This window comes from Protopterus annectens, chromosome 13.part0 (assembly GCF_019279795.1).
Source record: "Protopterus annectens isolate FY-2018-M chromosome 13.part0, PAN1.0, whole genome shotgun sequence".
Classification (NCBI taxonomy): Eukaryota; Metazoa; Chordata; order Ceratodontiformes; family Protopteridae; genus Protopterus; species Protopterus annectens.
This window is the reverse complement of record NC_056747.1, coordinates 681567544-681584911: the sequence shown is the minus strand read 5'-3', so window position 1 is coordinate 681584911 and position 17368 is coordinate 681567544. Positions and strand designations below refer to the sequence as shown.

The 17368-nt window shown below is 38.0% G+C and overlaps 1 protein-coding gene across 1 annotated transcript in view; it reads left to right on the top strand.

The window, feature by feature from the left end:
* Positions 1-313: 313 nt before the first annotated feature.
* RTN4RL1 (reticulon 4 receptor like 1) overlaps positions 314-17368 on the top strand; it is a 1043895-nt gene continuing 1026840 nt past the window's right edge. Inside the window, exon 1 of the mRNA XM_044054370.1 lies at positions 314-1543. Within this exon, the coding sequence (XP_043910305.1) occupies positions 1531-1543 (13 nt within the window). The 5' untranslated portion in view covers positions 314-1530. The remainder of the gene's footprint in view (positions 1544-17368) is intronic.

The following is a 17368-nucleotide window of genomic DNA, read 5'->3' as shown; positions in this document are numbered from 1 at the left end:
ACATCCAGAACTTATTTAGGAGAAAGTCAGTAGTGCTTGAAAGCAGTCATGATAAACTGGACAAAATATTTTAACCTGCACTTTTCCTGGTACTATTTGAATGACAAATTGTCAGGTAACTAGTCCTGTGCTCCTGAGATATCTCTCAAAGGTGTGCCCAGCAGACCTGGTTCTTAGCAAGACATAAAAGAACAACAGCAGAAATTATATTCTAGGCACTGACACAAAGGTTTATACAGAAGCCGGGTGTCAATGCAATACTTTCCCTTCCATCTTCTAACAGTTGCTGTAGCTGGGTGTAGTGCATGTGGTGGAACTGCATACATTTTATAATTTTAGAACAGTGTAGCAACAAATCTGGTGGGTGGGGTGGACCACAGCCTAAATACATCTCCTGTACAGTACGTGCTGTAAAGTGTTACATATTGTTTAAGTCGAAATAATTCCTGTTATAAACTAGACCTGCACAAATCAGCTTTGTGGCTAACCTCTGTAACAAGGCAAGTGAAAGCAGATATGAAAAACACCTTAAGAGAGCTGGGGAGAGAGTCACATGGATGCGAGCAGGTTGCAGTGGGAATAAGATGGTATTTTTGAACTCTGCAAGCAAAAAGCGGTTTCATAAATTTTATATGTGAGGCGTTTTATGAGAGCTGGAGAAAGAGAGATAGATTCTTGGCTCTCGGTGCTGGAAGTGCTCATCCTCGGCAGTTTTTTTTTTATTTTTGGGGGGAGGAGAAGAGGCGGGGATCGATGCTTCTGATCAGACTTCTAGGGTATTGATGAAATCGACAAACACGGGAATACTAAGGGAGTAAAAAAAGGCTAAGAGGTTTTGGTACAACGGATCGGTGAGGCAGACTAACTGTTCAGGATATATTTTATGTATTAAGGTGGAAATCGTTACCCAGGCTTACAGAAGAAGAGAGCTGAAAGTCTGAGGTGCAGTTTCCCCGAAAGCAACTGCCTCTTTACAGTTTGTGCTGTAAAATTATCCAGCAGCAGCAACCTCGGACAGGAGTGATCGTCAAGGGCTGCTACCTGCCACAGCTTCACCTAGAAGGAGGGATGCAACTTCCTTCGAGCTGCATTTTGGAGTGATTACAGGTGCATGTAACTGGAGGAGACATACGGGCAGATGTAACTGGAGAAGACAGACAAAGACTTACCCACTTCCCCAACACAATCACAGAACACAAAACCAGGGGAGCTCGCCTAATGCTCAGGATCCCCGTCTGTAGTAGCCTTGTGGCATATTGTCTGGCTGCAAGCCACCCTTGGCAGGACCATGCTGCCTGCACTGGCTTCTGACTCGGGTACCGGAGGTGGTGGCGGTGGCGGAGGCAGCCCATTCAGAGTTGGAGGTTCGCGTTCCGCTGCTGGAGCTGCTGCGTTGGGGCTTACTTCGGATTTGGCCACTTTAGATGCGACACCCTCTAAAGTGTAAACCCATCAACGTCAACATCACAAAACACGACCGAGCCAATAACTTGGATATTGCCTTTCACTTGTCTTCAAAATAATTTAAAGATGATAAAGAAAGGTAAGTTTTATTAAGACTGACGTGCTTTGTCTATATGTCTGTAAACTTTTCCATTGGATTTGTGCTGTTTATTCTGGTCTCAAACTGCGTTCATTACGGTGTGGTTTAAGTTGTCTTATTACTCCTGTTAGATATGAAGTGGGAAAAGAAATGGAACATTTTAGCACCCCCCCCCCAAAAAAAAAAAGAAGAACTGATGCCGCACTGCGTTGTGTTTACTTAAGGAATGAAGAGTCGTCTTGGTGAAAATTTGTGCATAGTTGAGATGTGGGTTTGGGGAGTGTAAACAAGTACCAATTCCAAAGTGCATATGTGATTTGTTTTGTGCAATACAAAACTTAGTTGATGTGTGTGTGTGTGTGTGTGTGTGTGTGTGTGGGGGTCCTGAATATTATTTTCTTGAGGCAGGGAGTAGAAATGCAATAGCGAGAATCTTGTGGAAAAATATGCCCTTTAAACCCGTGGTTAAAACAAATGTTGACGAAAGACGTGAAAAGATGTCAACACGTTTAGGTTTCTCTTTGTCCTGATTTTATAGTTCAGGTCTTCTATTATTCTAAAGCGGTGGTCGCGCCCTGCTCCCTTATCCCCAATGTTCTATTATGTTTTCTTCCTTAAACCCATAAATGGGAACATGAAGTTCTTTGATTTTAAAGTAAAAGACACAAAACTTAGATCTGGATAGTTTTTGCGTAAGTAAAGTGTTAACGTTGGAATAGGCATGCTGACGGGTATCTTCAACCTGGTGTTAAATATATCCGTACGTACCAAACTCATAATATTGATCTGTCATCTGAAGTGTGTTGGATTTCATAACTCTGCATAGAGATGAAGCTTTCATTTAGAGATTTGTTTAACCAACGACCCTGTACCGATGAATTGATAGCTTGCTGGTGTGTGCAGGATTAACTTTGCCAGGTTTCTTAAGCTCCAGGACAGGGGTAGTTCTGAGAACCCAGTGCTTTTAATAGCTTGCAAGTTGGGGCTGCATCATTGTATGTTCCCAGACTATGAACCTTGCTGCCCGTTTTGAACATCCCGTTTGTTCAGTAATCGACACTGAGTCTTGATGAACGTTAGCATGCTGCCATTATGTATTAGAAGGATGTAGGACTGTTAACATGTTTATAGCACAAACATAAATAAATAAATAAAATGCTGCAATTAGTATTATGCAAAGCAGATCGGATCAAAAGTTAATGGCAATAGGATTCTCTTACAGGGAATTCGGATATACCCAACACGCAACTACGCTGTTGACGTTGTTGGCTGTAGTGTAGCCCAGTGTATTATTGTCTTAAGAAACTCTATTGCTTTTAAATGGAAGTTGTTTTGGAGGTTCTATTTATCACCAGTCGTCATTTAGTTATTTTTCTTTGTAATTTAAGCATAATGTTTAGTCTCTTACATGAAAAAAATGTTCTAGACCCCTTTACCTGTTTTTTGTTATTTGTACTTACCAGTAAGACGTCTTTGCATTTCATCCACATTGCCATTCAGGGCTGGTCAGAATGCAAAACTGTACACAGTGCAACAACTTCCACAGCGGAAGGCTAGTGGCTGAAAAGCTGGTCAATTTTCTTTTGATAAATGCATGACTACAATTTGCACGTGGAGCTTTATTTGTATATTTTGGTACTGATTTCACTTTGGTTTATCGTTTGACATGAATTCTATTTACATGTATCTGACATGATAATATGGTACTGGACGAGTGAAGTGCAGTAAGCAGAGAAAACATGGAACAGGGGTTATAAATATGTATTCATGTACAAATACATACAAACACTTGCTCAGAAAACACAAAAGACAGATATATATATATATATATATATATATATATATATATATATATATATATATATGTAAAATCAAGATACATACTTAAATGTGTATAGATCCGTGTGTGTAATCTGCACACACACACACACACACACACACACACACACACACACACACAATCATCCATCCATGTATTTGATGCATACTCATATTTAGACATGCATGCATGTGTATGTATATATGTATATGTATATAAACATACACACACCAAACATTCACACAGACAGACACATGCACACATTTATGCACTGGCTCTCGCATATATAATTATTTTTATAGACAAACGTGTGAGAATTTGCACACACACACAGACACATACACACACACACACACACACACACACACACACGTGATATGCATTTGCATATGTGCAAGTACATGCATGATGCCATACATGGAAACAGATTTCTGTATACAGTTATGTTGCACACAAATATAAAGAACTGCACAATCTAAATGTGCTTCCTTGAGGATGCAGATATTTTGTAATGCACAGAATATGCATTTGCACAAACCTAGAAGCTTCTTACAATAGAGTAATTGATACAGTAGTTCTGTGTTGCAATCTTCCATGCACTTATGATTTGTAAGTGTTTGGAGAGAGAACTGTCATTTGTTTTTGATGCATCTTGCTTTGAAATTTGCAAATTACTTATGAAGCTAGGGACAAAACTGAGGTGTAGACATCGAGCAAGTGCTCTGACTTCTGCTAGAAAATGCAAACAACAGAAGGAAGGCAGCTGTTTTGGCTGACTAGGTTGTGGTATTGTGTGTTCAGGCTGCAGATGGAAGATTACAGCTAAATGAACAAAGAAGTTAAGCATCAGCTCTGGTTGCCAAAACAAAATAATTTCACCAATAAGAAATCCATCTTGAAAATAAAGAAATAACATAGTTTAAGCTGAAGCAAGAGTTCCTGTGTCACTTTAACCTGCTGTTCAAGGTTCATACCCACCTCAAGCTAAAAGGAGTCAAAAGTGACTAGGTAAATGCACACTTAATGAAGTACAAAGGGAGCAAACCAGAGTCACATGGGTCATTGCCTTAAGAGGTCAGCACTTTAAAAATGCATAATTAAATCACTTTGATGAGATTTTTCCAGTACTTAGGTGAATATAAATGTTTAACTGTGGTTAAGAACTATGAGGTTTAACCTTATAGGTGATCTCACAGTTTTAGGTATCTGCACTACAATTTTAGAATCAGTGGTACTCACTTCTGTTTCCTCCCACCCTTCATTAGTAGTTGCTTGGCATATACCACAGGAGACCCTTGAGAAACCTAGCCCGATTTTTCAACTGCCCCACAGCTGTCAACTGTCACAACTGTTTGATGACATGGCTTCCTCAGAGTATGCAAATGGAGGCTGAGGGAATCAAACCCCAGACAGGAAGCAGCACATTAACAGCTCCTAGCCTTAGTCCTCTGTACTAGCTGCCAGATAGCAGAGCTTTAAAATTCTAACCCTTAGTTATTTTAGTCCTAGGAATATTATACTAGCAATATTTAGAGGTACAACTGCTATTTGCTTTGCAGTAATGCCATTTTATTACTCATTTAGTACGAATCATATTTTGTCAAATTATTGTGGTTTAAGTGTGTATCTCTTTTTGTAAAACAAAAGGACTGCAAAGAACTGTGTAACATTTAGCTCAGTAGAAGAGATAAGACAGTAACCCAGAATTTCCTCCAGGTTTTATATGGTGATTGACCAAAATAAAATGTAAGCAAAAATCTGAAGCTCCATGAAAAAAACATTACCTCAAAACGTGGAGTTTGTCATCAGAAAATGACATGCGGTTCACCATATCTGTCACAAGATTAAAGAGACTGATTATTTCAGTACCTAGGACAGATTTTGTTTTGCATTTAAAAATGGATTCCAAGACAACTGTCTAGAAGATTGACCATGATGGCACATGCTTTTGTTATTACTAGCTATTGCTTTATCTGTAAGCATGCAGGAAGAAATGAGATATGCTTAATTTTTCTACATCTTTGCATTCTTAATGGATTGTCATGTGATGGTTCTTCGCCACTGAAAAATCATATATTGTGCAGTTTTAAAGTGACAACAGGAAAAATATTTCTGGTTGAAAGGATTGCCTGACCCTATAGCAGATCTTTATAAAACAGTAATAAGATGTTGCTTGATATGTTCCTCCCAAATAAACAAACGTCTTATTTAAAAGCTGTTAGATAATTGCTTCAATTCATGTATTATGCAGCAGTATGGCACAACATGACATGGGATGTTGGCTAAAAAGACCACATCTCAAATGCATACATGGGGTGCAAGGCTACCATGCCGTATGACATTTTCTCCAGGAAAAGCCGTCTCCAAGCTCTAACACATCACAAAAGAAGTTTTCTAAACAATGAATAGCACAACTAATAAAACAATGCACTTGTTTGCACTTTGTTAGACTAGCTGTAAAATTAATATAGTATGTCATATCTGGTAGAAGGAATGGCTATTATTGTATTTTAACTTGGAGAAAGAGAGAGAGAGAGAAAGAGATAAGGAGGGACATCCTTTTTGGCTCTTTGTAGGTTTCTGGGTGTTTTTCTGAAGGACTATGACAGGATGGAAACATTCAGAAAAAATAAGCAAAATGTCCATTGGCTGAAAAATAACATAATAAGAAGAGGTTGAAGAAACTCACTGTGGACAGAGTATAATAGGGAAAATACAATGATAATGCTTTGAATACAACAAGATGTAATGGAGAACATGAGGGAATGGATTATGAGTGCAGAACAGTAAAAAAGTAAAGACAGAAATACCTTACTCTGCATACAAGACAGTACAGGAGATAAGTAATGAATGAAAGGACTTTGTGTGTGTGTGTGTGTGTGTGTGTGTGTGTGTGTGTGTGTGTGTGTGTGTGTGTGTGTGTGTGTGGTGTGTGTGTGTGTGTGTGTGTGTGTGTGTGTGTGTGTGTGTGTGTGTGTGTGTGTGTGTGTGTGTGTGTGTGTGTGTGTGTGTGTGTGTGTGTGTGTGTGTGTGTGTGTGTGTGGTGTGTGTGTGTGTGTGTGTGTGTGTGTGTGTGTGTGTGTGTGTGTGTGTGTGTGTGTGTGTGTGTGTGTGTGTGTGTGTGTGTGTGCGTGTCATGAAGAAGAGAAAGCACAATAAAATGAAAATATTCAGATACTTCACGCAAATAAATAAGATTCAGGAAAAGAGTTTTTTTCAAGCAAGATGGAGTTTTCACTGTGTGATACCTTAAACCTCCTGGAATACAGACTCATGGGATATATTGTATGCAAATGACCCCTTAAGGACATATAGTGTTTCAAGCAAATTATAGCTTGGCTAGTTTTTTTTTTTTTTTTTTTTTTGAGTTTTTACTAATTGGTTTGTCTGTGTGACCTTTTTACTTTTTGGGTTTGTTTGTTAGTTGGGAGGTTTTGCAGACACTTCACTGGTTTAAAGAACCTGTGTTTCCAGAGTATAGCCATACAGTCCACTTATGCTGTGCTGACAAGGTAAAGAGAAGGCTGAAAAATACATGTCCACAGCTAGTGTCATTTGACTTTGTTGGCTTGAATCATAAAAACTTAAAAAGGAAAAAATAAAATGTCATGGACATTCAGAAGCCATATAGCTGAAACACTGGATGTCCTTAAGGGGTCGTTTGCATATATCCGACGGGCCTCTATTCCAGGTGTTTTAAGGTATCAGAATGAAAACTCTAGCTTGGCAATTTTTTTTTTGTAGTTTTTACTAATTGTTTATTCTGTGTGACCTTTTTACTTTTTGTTTTTGCTTATTTCAAACAGGGAAAATAGCAGGACAAAAAGAACAGTCTGTTAAACTGGAGGAGGGGGGGCATTACAATATATCACAATTACTTTAGTAAAACAATAACAGTTGTCAAGAAGAGGCTACTACTATGGGAAGCAGCAGGCAGAACACAGAGAATGGTTTCTAGCATGGGCGGGGCTTATAAAGTGAGCACCTAGAAAGGTTTCTAGAAGGGGGGGCATGTAAAGTTGAATAATGGTAAATAGCTTTTGAGGGGTGGGAGGTGCATCCCATTTAAGATTTACAATTATGCAGTTATTATCTAAGCTGGCTGGATGGATTTTTTTTCCAGTAAAGTCAATGCTTTGAAGTTTGCGGGTACATTTCACTATACTGTTGTCTGATAGTGTTTATTTCTTTACACAACAGCTCTACACTTCCCTTACCAGTTTTCATTATTCAGTGTGGTTGTGATTTATTCACTTTCAACAGAAGTTTATTTCTGCTAGGTGACCAGGTAGATGGGCTGACTTTAAGAAAACATTTCATCAGGCATGACTTGGAAAAGAAAACAAGGAACGCACAGTAAAATGCCATACAGGCTGGTTGACATGGAATGGTAGTGTACAAAGAGATTGAAAGAAATAGTTGTGAATAGTCTTGAAGGCAAAAGGCAAAAAATCAGATGAGTGATAATATTTTATATGTGCATTTACATTCCTTGTTGTATTGGAACTTGTTTAAAACATAAATGTTATTTAATGTATAAATGAAACTAAATATTTGGTAGCATTATTAGTATTGCTGTTAAAAAGATTGCTCAAAGATTTCAGCAGAGAAAACTATGCAGATAGTGTTACATTTTGCTTAATATTTAAGATCATCAGTCAGAGAAGTTGTATTATTGTTTTACTTTGTTTTAATGACAAATGGTGGTTCAGCTTACAGGTGATGGAAAAATATGTCAGTGGTAAGATCTGTACCATGTTTGTCATGTGCAGTTTGTAGGCTCAATGATAAGGTCACTACGTCACAGGTGAATAACATGTAATTCATATGCAGTACAGTGGCTCAGATGTAGGATTTCTACCTCACAGATGAATAACATATCATTTATCTGTAGTATGGTGGCTCAGAGGTAAGATCTCTATCTCAGAGCTGAATAACATGTCAGTCATATGCAGTATGGTGGCTCAGAGATAACATCTTTACCTCACAGATGAATAACATGTCATTCATATGCAATACAGTGGCTCAGAGGTAAGATCTCCACCTCACAGATGAATAACATATCAATCATACGTAGTATGGCTCAGAGGTAAGATCTCTACTTCTCAGATGAATAACATATCAGTCATATGTAGTATGGCTCAGAGGTAAGAGCTCTACCTCACAGATGAATAACATAGCAGTCATACGTAGTATGGGTCAGAGGTAAGATCTCTACCTCACAGATGAATAACATGTCAGTCATATGCAGTATGATGCTTAGAGGTAAGATCTCTACCTCAGAGATGAATATCATTGTCAGCCATATGCAGTATGGTGGCTCACAGGTAAGATCTAAACTTCACAGCTGTAAGGTCTGTGCTTCAGTCTTGATCAGTTGTCATTGACTCTGTGGAGTCTGCTATGTCTGTGTGGGTTTTCTTTGGATACTCAGGTTTCCTTTTAGCTTAATCTTCCAAAGTATGCAGGTTGATTTTATGCACTAAACTGTCCATATATACATAGTGCATTTACCATTGACCTTGGCCTGGTGTGTGGCTTAAATGTGACTGGAAAGAGCCAGTTCACATACCATATTAACAAATGATTAAATTAAATGGGCTTTTAGAGTACAGAAATGGTTTTAATGAGTGAACAGAGGTATTGATTCACTGGCTAGTATAATACATATTTATAAAAAGAGTTATGAGAGCATTGCTATGGTTGGGCTTTTCTTGTTTTAAGAAGATGTAGATATTTCATTTTGCAATTGCATGGGCAATAGTAATTCACCCATTAACATTTCTGATCTCCAAAAAACATGTGATTGCCACAACTTTGTGATATGAGTAACTGTTTATCATGAAAACAATAAAACAAAATATAATTCTTAACCATGGCTCAAACTGATAATTGGTTCTCCTCAGCTGCTGGCCATATTGGTTTAAATAAATGCAAAGCAGCTCTCTAAAGCAAGACATAACGTTGAAAACTATTGTTTTATAAGATCTTCAGGCTATGAGTTGCATTCATAATGTGGATATGTTAAAACAGTGCCTGCATCTTTCCACGTCCACTTTATAGGAGCTTATGCCATGTGGTATAGAAGGAAGTGACATCATGTTCTGAGTTACCTTGCATGCCCTTAATGAACATCGTAATGTAGGGACATATATTTATAACAATTTGTCAAGAAATTTATTTTGGGGGATAAATGAGATATGGTGTTTGAAGTGGCAAATAATGAGTAAGTGGTAGTCCTTAATAAATTAAGTGCAGATTTATTGTCATGTTATAAATATATTTACACACTGGGTTTAAATCTAGATTAGCCAACATCTGACTGCCATCTAAGGAGCATTGTGGCAGGCTCATTGTATCACAAGTGAGCAGGATGACACTGCTGTCTTGCTGGGCTTCTAGCTCTACTGATACTGATAGAGGAGGTCTGAGATCAGTTCTACCACAGCTGATGACACTGCAGTAAACAGATTAGCTACAGAAGATTTTCTCTAGTGCTAATGTCTTTGTGGTTTCTTTTTGTATTGACTATATTGAAGGAATGATGTCAGATTATTTCCCCTGCCCCATCATATTGTTTACAGTTGAAAATCCATGTTACCTTGCCTCGTCTATATTTATTGATGAGGCATTGTTGCTTTGTTTGTATGATAACGATAGAATTACAGCAAACCTTTTGTTCTATTTTGTTTCAGAATCTTTGCTCTTCATTTAATTGATAGCTTAAATTGCCTTCCCAAAACACTGAAGCCAGTAGTGATGTGAGTGGAATAATATTTACATATTACTGCACCTTAACATGGCTGTGCATTCTGAGCATAATTAAAATTATTTTTGGATAGCATTTCTTTAAGTAATGAGTTTCACAAGTGTCTTCTCTGTTATCTGCATTTTGCTTGAATTCAGTTAAAGCCTCTGTACACTGTTGTTAGTGCCCTTATAAACACAAGGGCATCTTGGCATTATGCCCAGACAATTGGACATTGTTACTTTATCAATGCACCTGAAATGAAATAAAAGCTAGCTTTTATAAGGAGTACATTGCAAGTAAAAATGCATGTGATATTTAAGGGACTGACTCAGAGAATGGAGAAGGTGCAGTATCCATCTACTGAACACATGAACTAGAACTGCTTCTTTTATGTGGCACTGCAGAATGTGGTAGATTTTTCCCTCTTATTTTAGTCATCATGTTTTGCCACTGTATTGCATGGACTCATTCCGTGTGTGGAATAGTACATATTAGTATGAGCTGAATGTGGCAGCAAGTCCAGTGTTAGCAGTGGTAGATGCACAAAGCTGTGATTGGTTAAGCTGCTAACACAGTGCGAGTCATGTCATGTGACCCCCAGCTTTGGCAGCCTACAGTGTAGAACAGTGAGGTGAATTTCTTTCAGAAATGACATGCAGATAAATAAAGGCTTAAGTGGACTGAACAGTAGCTGTCTGCTGTACCTTTGTCTGTCTTGCACCGCCACGCATACTCTCTTTGCTATTTATATAACTTCATGGACGCAGTTCTTATGTCTCTCGTAGCTCAGCTAAAACATGTAGGTGAAGGGTCTTGTTTCCTTTGTTATGAATCCTTGTACACTTCTCCCCTTAAAGAAAATTATATTATCTCAGGAAAGCTAGCAGTTTATGAAGTATTATATAGGTATTAATACATATGGGACACAGTTTTCCTTTTGAGAGTTGGACATACCTAAAAAAACATACTTTTAAGGTAAAATTCTTGCATTTTTTCAATTATCTCATTGCAAGCATGTAACACAGAATGAACAATGCTGTAGTATCTGTGGGCTATTTTCTGTAGATGCACATGTTGATGGTCATAATATCTGTTTTACATTTTGTTTGTGGAAAAATAAGTATGTAGTAATAAGGGCCATAGTGAACAGATGGAGGTAGCACAGAGGCAATATCTATATGTATTTCATTTACAGAGAGCAGTGAGTACTTACTGCATCCTCAATGAGGATGCAGTAGCTTGGAAAATGTAAGAATTCAAGAATGAATATGGCAGACATAAGATAGCTATGGTGAGCAGTATTCATTAGGCAGGCATACGGCTCGGCAGGGTGGACCTATTACTTGGTTTCAAGAGTCGGTGTTTTGGTAGTATATATCCTGAACAATGACAGGAATATTATTTTATGGTAATTCCCTACATTTTGCTCCTAGTTCCTGTTGGTACAAGGCTATTCGGTAAGGCTTTTAGTTGGTTAGTTTGTACTCCTGCTGCACTCTCATTGACTGAGACTCTCACAAGACTAATTCAGAAATAATGATGTTAAGTTAATGTGGCTTGTCAGCAGAGTTGTCACTGTCACACAAATGTTCAAACAATTTTTATATATTCTTAGTGGTGCCACAGTGTTTGAATCTTTGTTCATAGAATCTCCACTTAGACCAACAGGGTGACAGCTAGCTAGGAAACCTAGGTTAATGGGTAAGTACTAGGCTAGCTGCCATTGTGGGCCACTTTAAGCCTAGCCAATTTCCCTTTTTTGTGCTTGAAATAACATATCGCATTTAGTTATAGACTGGCCTTACCCATCTCATGCTAGATGATTACCCCTAATGAGAATAACTGGGATCATGCCATAGATAATTTGAGGGGACTCATGCATGAGATAAAGCATATAGGAGCTGCATCTGTCCATTAGTAGTACAGGGGGTAGTCTTGGAGTATTTTTTTTGTTTCCCATCTATATATCCAAGTTGTTCTTGAAAATGGAAAGGGATGAACTTCGTTTTGTGTAGATAGTGAGTCTGCTTCACAGCAGAGATATCTTCTGCAAAATATACTTGTCCCTGCAAATTATTCTCTTGATGTTACAGAAGATGTTTGGATCCCTAGACTGAGTATTTCAGGTGCCATTTAACTTACTGATGTGCAGTAAATCCATTAGTAATGGGTCGGAGGTTGCCTTATATGCCAGACACAGATCTTGTCTTAGCAATCTGTAGGATACCGAGTATAGTGACAGGGCTTTGAGTTGGTCCATGTAGGATATGTTGTTTAGGCCCTGTATTCTTTTAGTAAGGTATCTCTGTGGGCGTTCCAGTTGTTGCATGTGTCTGAACAATGCATGCCAAAGGGGATATTATATTCAATGGTTGGCCTAAAGAAGGCTGAGTAAAGAGGGACAATGACATGCATAGATACAATCCCTTTGTTTATAAGCTGTGCGATATAGAAGGACTTTCTTACAACAATAGAGACACATATTCAGATATTTAGGCCACTGACTACAAAAGTTCCCAAATCCTGAACAACTAGGTCAACTCTTAGGGGCGTATTGTCAATGTGGTTATTCCTTGGGGTAGATGATGTTTCAAAGGATACAGTAATGCATTTTTTGGCATTTAGTTTCAGACCATGATTTTGACACCATTTATTTGAGACAAACCTTAATGCAGGATGGCTAAGTCATTTGGGGATTCACTGACTGCTCCTAACTTGCAATCATCTGCAAACTTAGTCCACCAGAGCTCATTGGTATTCGCTTTTACTTCAGAAAAGTAGATGCCAAACAGGAGAGGTCCCAGCACAGAACCCTGGTACTCCACTTGTGACTGGTCTGTTTGTGGAGGTAACCTCCTATTTTGATTATCTGAGTCCTATCTGTGATCCGGTTGGCAATCCAGTGGGTAACATAGGGGTTTATTCCCAGTTTATTTAAGTTTTCTACTATGTATGAGTGGGGAATTGTGTCAAAAGCTTTGGCCAGATTGTGGTATGTGGTGTGCACTGTTTTGCCTTCATTCATTGCTTTGGTGACCTTTTTCCAAAAAAAAAAAAATCATCAGGTTGAGTAAGCATTCAGTACTAATTAAGAAGTAAAGAAAACTGATTACAGAATGTACACAGTGAGGTTCATAATGTGCACATGATTTTTTCAGTTGATAATCTTCATGCACAGAATGTTAAAACTACAAAGTGGCCCACTGTGTATTGTTGCTTTATGTTAAAGTGAGTTTGTTTGCCTTTATTAACTGTGTAGGTAGAGTAGCGATTTGTGAAGATACATCACTGCAGACAGCTTGAAGTTAAGCTCTTATGTCCAGCACAGCAGATACTGTAAGCATCTAAATACGTATATACTACTCACAAAAAACATTATAGAAAGTGTGAGCATTGTAAATACAAAGCCGAGAACTGACATGTCAAGATGACAACACAAGCAAAATGAAGCCCAGATAACCTGACCTGTAAGTCTTGTTTAGACTGCAGCACACTGACTCACAGAGAGATGGTGGGCCATGAGAAAACAGACATAAAGATGCTGGAGCTACAGAAAGATTGAAATCAGAGGTATTTCTGTAGGTAAAGTATGTGTCAGTTGGTCGATAACTGAGCATGGAATGGGACGCAGGAGGTAAAACCGACATGTCGCTGACATGTTGGAATGAAGAGTGAGGGAAACACTGAAAGGATATGAGTGTGTAGATAGCAGGAATAGACACGAACAGCTGACGTGGTCTAATGGATAGACACGAACAGCTGACGTGGTCTAATGGATAGACACAAACATCTGACGTGGTCTAATGGATAGACACGAACAGCTGACGTGGTCTAATGGGAAGGAAGGAAGAAAGAGAAGCATCTTTCATAAAGCCAACAAGAAACCTCTTCATGCACGGGATACTTCTGTAGCAGTAGGGGCTAACAAGAACAGTAATTTATCTTGACTATACTGATGGTAAAAACAATAAATATTTCTGTAAAGGCTCTACCAGTACTTTGTCAATTATTTTTGGCTGGAATACACTTGTTGCTTTTTATGCAGGACAGTCCCTGTTTGGACAGTTGTGTGTTGTGAAAAAACATAAAAAATAACTTATACTGTGATATGTTAGGACAAAAATGTTGCCAACATTTTATCTAATAGTTGAATAAAATAATTCATTTGTTTATGGAACATCCAAATATTACATGAAACAACTTAACAGATGTAAAATTCTATAAGAACGAGTTTTTATTTTTGCAAAAAAGTGAAATCTAATCCTTTGCATTGGTTTTTTGGGTATTGCTTGTTCTGCAAAATGTCATGTTTACTTAAAAAGTCCCACTTTGGGCATTTCAAAAGGTGACATCTCTACCTCTAGCCAGAGAGAATTTGGACGTCAGTCTGAGATGAAGTGATGGTGTCTGCATTCTAGAAGCCTCAGGATCACATTCTTTTTCCTTGGTAGCTTTATGTATAATCCAAAGGACTTGGAATCTGCATATGGCTGATACCACCACAGGAGGTCTATGCACAGCGCTGAATGAGTAGGTGCCCATGGTTCACATAGTTAAATAAAGAAACAATAACATAATCAGAAATAATACCCCTAAACATGATGCTGACCTAGTTCAGAAACTTTGCTTAGAAACATCACGCAGAAGATGGGTATAAAATCTAGACCATCCACACCCTGAATACAAATTTAACACCTCAGCACAAATGGTCTCTTACCTAATGAATACATGGTAAACTTCAGTGCAGAAACACATTTAAAAAAATATGTTAAAAAAATGGAGGATATTCACAGTGCTTAATAGAGGTTGATTATCTCCCCTTCTCACCCCATAAATCACTTTGAAAGTTTTTTTTTATGATTAGATAATGTCATTCAATGAGAAGTAGGAAGAATGTAGTATAAGTCTTGAAATTTGCATGATTGCAGAAAACCCTAGAAGAAAATCTGATGGTAGAGGAAAAATGTATTAATAACTAGAATCAAGAAGAGCAGTGGCCACTACAACTGTGCCCCACAAACAGGTAGAAACCGACTTGTTTGAATGTGAATGAAGTTAGAAGTGGTGAAATTTGGCTTGTGGCACATATTACGGCACTTAGAAGGACATATAAGACAGCTGTAGGTATCTGCATTTTACTGAACCGAATTTTTACACATTCAACAGATCTCCATGATGTTAGTTAAGCAACAGGGAGCTGAAATATGAAACCCAATGGAAGAATTAGATGGCAAAACATAAAATGTGACACGGCAACTGACTGCAATGGAGGATAAGGCTCACAGGAAAACAATGGGACTGGAGTACTGGAAGGGGAGAAAAGACTGTACTCAATAGAGGATAAAGCTCACAGGAAAAAATGGGACTGGAGTACCGGAAGGAGAGAAATGACTGTACTCAATAGAGGATAAGGCTCACAGGAAAAAATGGGACTGGAGTACCGGAAGGAGGTGGAGCTTTTGGAAACTAAGATGGTGCAGTGGGTTGGTTTTACAAAATCAAAAATAGGAGTGAAGAAAATAGGCTGGTTACTACTGATTGTGTTAGAGAGGACATATGACAAACTTAGAGTCATTCTGGTGTAATTGGTGTCAGCATATGAAAAGGAGCACATGTTGTGGAATTTAATTGCCGGGGAGAAAATTTAATGTAGTGCATCTGCTGCATGACTACTCAGACAAGACTTTAGTAGAGATTACACTTTGTGGATACTATTAGACATAAGTCAAACTAGAGGGTGACTTTCCTAGCAATGCTGAAAGTATTTTCAGTAGAAGGGGTATGGAACTGTAGTAAAGCCAAAGAAGTGATGGCAAAGATGAAAGACTTGTCAGTGTACTCATTTCATGAGGAAACGGAGATTGTTTTTATCAAGATTGTGAATTTCAATGACTATGCATGATCAGTCGATTTAGAAGAAGAAGGAGAGGAACCACAGGAGTCAAATAGGAAAGGGCGACTGTTTTGGGACAATACAGCAGGGGGAAAAATGTTTCAAGGGCTTACATATCTTAGTCTGACTGTGAACTGTTATGAACAAAAGTATGTTTTAATCAAAGTATGGTCTATATGACCATTCTCAGCAGAAATAACGGGCTAGATTCCAGAAATGTATCACTCACTGTAAGTCTGCCCTGATTTTGAAAGACTTTTTCTTAGAGTGTGTGATTTACTTTGATGTAAGACCTATCTATAAGCAGGCAGTAGGGGCCATATTCTAAAAGGCCAGCTCTAAGAGCAAGTCTTTTGGAATCGGGCCCAAGATGTACCAGTGTTAAGATGTAATCTAAAGATTTCCCAACGGAAACAGTAAGTGTGCTAAGTATGAGAAGTACTGTAACAAAAATGAAAAGTAATTAACAGGGTACTGCATTTATTTTTGTTTGCATTTTAAGTGTTCGCAGTAAATGATAAGACTAGCTCAGGATACCGCATAGTTATTGTGACAGCCTAAAAACTGAATGAAAGACTGGGTACACTTCTCTTATTATTAAGGACAACTTTGGCAATAATTAATCTGAAAGAATTGGCTGTTCCTAAGCTGTTTTGATTTCGGACCATGAAGATATCCATGAGGATTATAATGGTGAAACATTACATTTTATTTTCTTGTATTTTGAGTTAATGCAGGTCTTGTTAAATGCTAAGAAACTGCTGAACTTAGACTTTGAAAGCACTGACTCCTACTAAAGAGTTATCTAAAAATATTTAATTAGAATGCTTACAGCTGACTGTACAATAAGCTGTCTGAATATTTTAAAGTACGAATAAGTAGAAAATCAGTATAATTAGAATGTCATATTAATGTGGTAATTGCTGATAACGCTAAGAATGGTAGTGGCATGGAAACAAATGCATTTTATGATATAGATATTAATGGGACAAAGAAATTCTGATGTAATGTCAAAATGTAAGCTTCCAGCCCAAGGGGGACAGATATTATTTGGAACGTCTTGACGAGAATGATAGCATATAGGATCCAATGGCCTCAGTAGGGGAACACAGTGTATATAGGGCACTATGTGAAGATGATGATGATGAAAGAGAATGGTGTTAGCAATGAGGTGAAAGAAAAGTGGTGATACAATTCATGCTAAATTTGATTTAACTGCAAGGTTAAAAAGGAAGACAACAAAGAAATTGAAAATTTGTCTTAATATGGAGTAAGAAATATTGCATGTGACCAGAATCTCCTATTGGTTTTGGGATAGGTGCACTAGGTTAAATGTTTGCTGACAGCGGGGACATAATTGAC